General features: G+C 68.6%; 1 protein-coding gene across 1 annotated transcript in view; it reads right to left on the bottom strand.

Moving 5' to 3' along the window:
• Positions 1 to 3383, bottom strand: part of SHE (Src homology 2 domain containing E) — a 4041-nt gene extending 658 nt beyond the window's left edge. Inside the window, exons 1-5 of the mRNA XM_014961204.1 lie at positions 2753 to 3383; positions 1985 to 2111; positions 898 to 1206; positions 252 to 402; positions 26 to 145 (exon numbers count right to left, since the gene is read on the bottom strand). Coding sequence (XP_014816690.1) covers positions 26 to 145; positions 252 to 402; positions 898 to 1206; positions 1985 to 2111; positions 2753 to 3148 — 1103 coding nt within the window. The 5' untranslated portion in view covers positions 3149 to 3383. The remainder of the gene's footprint in view (positions 1 to 25; positions 146 to 251; positions 403 to 897; positions 1207 to 1984; positions 2112 to 2752) is intronic.
• Between the last annotated feature and the right edge of the window lie 6 nt (positions 3384 to 3389).

Here is a 3389-nt window from a genome sequence, read left to right as displayed (position 1 = left end):
CCACACACACTCTGTGGCCACTCACTTGAGTGCAATGGAGTACTTGCCGCTGCCGGTCTCACTGGTGCGCACCAGGTAGCCGGCCTCCCGGCACGCCTGCAGCCGGCTCTCTGCCTCGGCCCGCGTGATGGCCCCGTGGTACCAGCTGCAGGGGGGACACCGGGGGGGACACTGAGAGGTGGCAAAGCCCCGGAGACCCCCCCACCGCCGTTTTTCCTGTTTCCCACACAGGGCTCAGCCTCGCCACTCACGGCTGCTTCTCCAGCGCCAGGGCAGGGTCCACCCGCTCCCCCTCGCTGGGCTCGGCGCCCGCCGGCTTCAGCATCTTGGGGGTCCAGCTCTTCTGGCGGAGGTGCTGCCGCGGGGTCTCCTCCTTGGGACGCTCCGAGCCCTCAAACTGGACTGAGGGTTGGGGGGGGATGAGACGAGACGTGAGCCCCCAAGCCCTCTCCAGCCTTATCTCCACCCATCCCTGCCCCCCAGCCTCAGGACCACCACCATCCCCCCTCTCCACCCCTGTTGTCACCCCCTCCCCATCTCCATCCCCATCCCTCTCCCCATCTAGTTCCATGCCCCAACTCCCCGCCATCAGCAGGGACATTTTCCACCAGACCAGGTTGCTCAGAGCCCTGTCCCACCAGGCCTGGAGTCTTTCCAGGGATGGAGCATCTCCAGGCAACCTGGGCCAGTGGCTCACCCCCCCTCAGCGTGCCAAATGTCTTCTTTAGATCTAGTCTGGATCCACCCTCTTTTAGCTTAAAACCATCCCCACCTTGTCCTATGGCTCCAGGCCCTACTAAAGTCTGTCCCCAGCCCCCTCCCCATCCGTGTCCCCATCCCCATCCGTGTCCCTGTCCCCATCCATGTCCCCATCCCCATCCGTGTCCCCTTCCCTACCTGACAGCGCTTTGACGATCTGCTCCTTCTTCCACTCCCAGGGCTGCTCGTACTCGCCCGCCGGGCGCTCGTCGTTCTCGGGCAGTCGCCCATCCCCAGCCCTCGCCCTGCGCTCCGGGGTTCCCCCAGCCACACCCTCCCCGGGTTCATAGGGGGTGTCGTAAAGCTGTGGCCCCTTCCCCGCCGGCTCCTTGCCTCCCGGCCTCTTGGCTGGCTCTGACTTGCCGCCCCCCTCCCCCGGCTCGCCAGGACCGTCCAGCAGCAGGATGGCTTTGACCAGGGGGTCCTTGGAGCCTCGACGGCGGATTTCTGCAGGGAAAAGGGATGTGGGGGTGAGGGGGGGGCTGTGTATTCCCTGAGATCCCCCACTACCTGCACCAGAGACACCCCACCACCACCAGGCTGGGGACACCCCACTGGGAGCTGGCTCGGGAGGAACCGGAGCAGGATGGGGCCCATTCTCGTGGCGCCTGGGCGGCGGGCACTGCCCCGAGGCTGCTGGCACAGAAACACACCAGTGGGGCAGGACGCTACACCCCACACTGGAGTTCAGCCCCGCAGGAGGCCACCCTGGGGGGCTCAGACCCGCCCCGCCGGCTCCCGACCCCCCTGGCTTCACCCCAGGGCGCCGGGCTCCGCCAAACAGCCCGGGCTGCCCCGCACGGAAAAAAACCATCAGCAGCAAATCTTTTATTTCCAGCTTCCGGCCGAGTCAGTTCCTGTTGTTCTGGCCAGCTGGGCGGCCGCCGCGCCGGCCAGGGGGTCGCTGCCTGGGGGGCACGGCCGTGGGGGGACCCTCAAGGCGGCTCTGTCCCCCCCCCCAACAACCACCCCGGGACAGCCGGGTGGCATCGAGGGTTTGCACCGGCCCTGTGCCCCCGTGGGGCAATGGCGGCGGGTTGTGGCAGAGGGCGAGGGGCTGGCGGGCACGGGTCAGCGTCCGGCCTCGCGCCCGCTCCTTATCTGGCCCCGCGCAGCCGCAGGAAGCGGCGAGAGGTTTTCCTGTTCCCGGAGCCTCCCGCGCCGGGCGGCTCCGAGGGCGGCCACGTGCTCCCGGCGGGGGAGCGGTGCCAGCCGCGGCACGTACCTGTGATCATCTGCTGGGCGTCATAGGGCTCCATGTAGCCGTCGTTCTCCCCCCGGGGCTCGGCCTCCCGCTGCCCCTTGGTGCGCTTGGCATCGTAAGGGTCGGCGTAGTCCTCCAGGATGATGACCTGGGGAGGGGACGGACACCCCCAGCCTCAGGGGGCTGCCAAGGGGGTCCCCCTGGGATGTGCAGGTTGGGGGTGGGGGGGAGAGGGTGGCAGGGATGACACCAGCACAGAGTCAGTCAGGGGACAGGGACACTGCAGTCCCCAGGAGGGGATGGCAACTCAGGTGGGGTGGACGGAGCCATGACACCACCCCACCAGGGCACAGTCTTGGGTGGGGGCTCCCATCCCTATGCACCCCAGAGGTGGGGAGGAGCCTGGGAGGTTTGGGGACCCTTTCAGGTGACCCCAACCCCCCCCCCCCGACTGGCTCTCAGCCACCCCGGGGCTGTGTGGGGGTGAAAGTCCAGCTTCCCAGAAAAGCTTTACGTCAGCCTTTGTTTAACCAGCAACCGAGTGTCGGGGTCAGGGTGGGATGAGACACAGAGGGACGCAATGGGGGGGCCCGGCGAGCGCTCCCCCCACCCAGCAGCCGAAGGGCAGTGGGATGAAGGGAGCTTTGAAGGGGATTTGAAGGCGGCAGAGCCGAGCGCGATGAAAGGCCGGGGTCAGCCGGGCTAATGAGCCAGAGCCCAAAGCATTTAAAGCTGTCAGTGTGGCAAGCCCCCCCCAAACCTCAGTTTCCCCCCGTCCTCCCCCCTTACCGTCTCTGTCTTGGGGGTCTTCCCCTTGTCCTGCTCGGGGGCAGGCAGGTCGGCGGGTGGGGGGGCAGGGTACCCCTTCCCGTTCTTCTCGTGAGCCTCCACCTTGATGAGGCGGTTGATGTAGGTGCCACAGGATTTAGGGGGTCCCTCCGGCGCAACCCCCTCCGCTCGCGAGTTCTTCCGCATCTTCCCGGTGGCGGCCTGGAGCAGACCCTGCAGGTTGTCCCTCGACAGCCGGCCACCCCCTTCCTTGCCACCCCCCGGGCTGGCCCGGCAGCCCCCCAGCTCCGCGGCCGAATTCTTGCGGCTCTTGCCCAGGCTACCGCTGCCCGGCCGAGCCCTCTCCGAAACCGTTTTTAGGTTGGAGGGAAACTCCTTGAACCACTTGGCCGCCATGGGGCCGGGGAGGGGCAGGGTGCCGTGGCCCCTCCGGGGCTCCTCGACGCCCCACAGCCGCCCTGCCGGCTCAGGGCCGGCTCAGCCGGGGGGCAGGGGGCAGCCCGGCTCCCCCCAGCCCTGGGACCGGGACCCTCGGCGGCCGGGGGCCAGCCCGGGAGCGGCGATGCGGGCAGGGGGGGCCGGGGCCTTCGCCCCCGGCGCGGGCAGGGGCCTCCAGGCGTCCTTCGTCCCCGCGGGG

This window comes from Calidris pugnax, unplaced genomic scaffold (genome assembly GCF_001431845.1).
Source record: "Calidris pugnax isolate Ruff unplaced genomic scaffold, ASM143184v1 scaffold371, whole genome shotgun sequence".
In the NCBI taxonomy this organism is placed as follows: domain Eukaryota; kingdom Metazoa; phylum Chordata; class Aves; order Charadriiformes; family Scolopacidae; genus Calidris; species Calidris pugnax.
The sequence above is the reverse complement of the archived record's forward strand: the minus strand, read 5'-3'. Positions and strand labels throughout refer to the sequence as shown.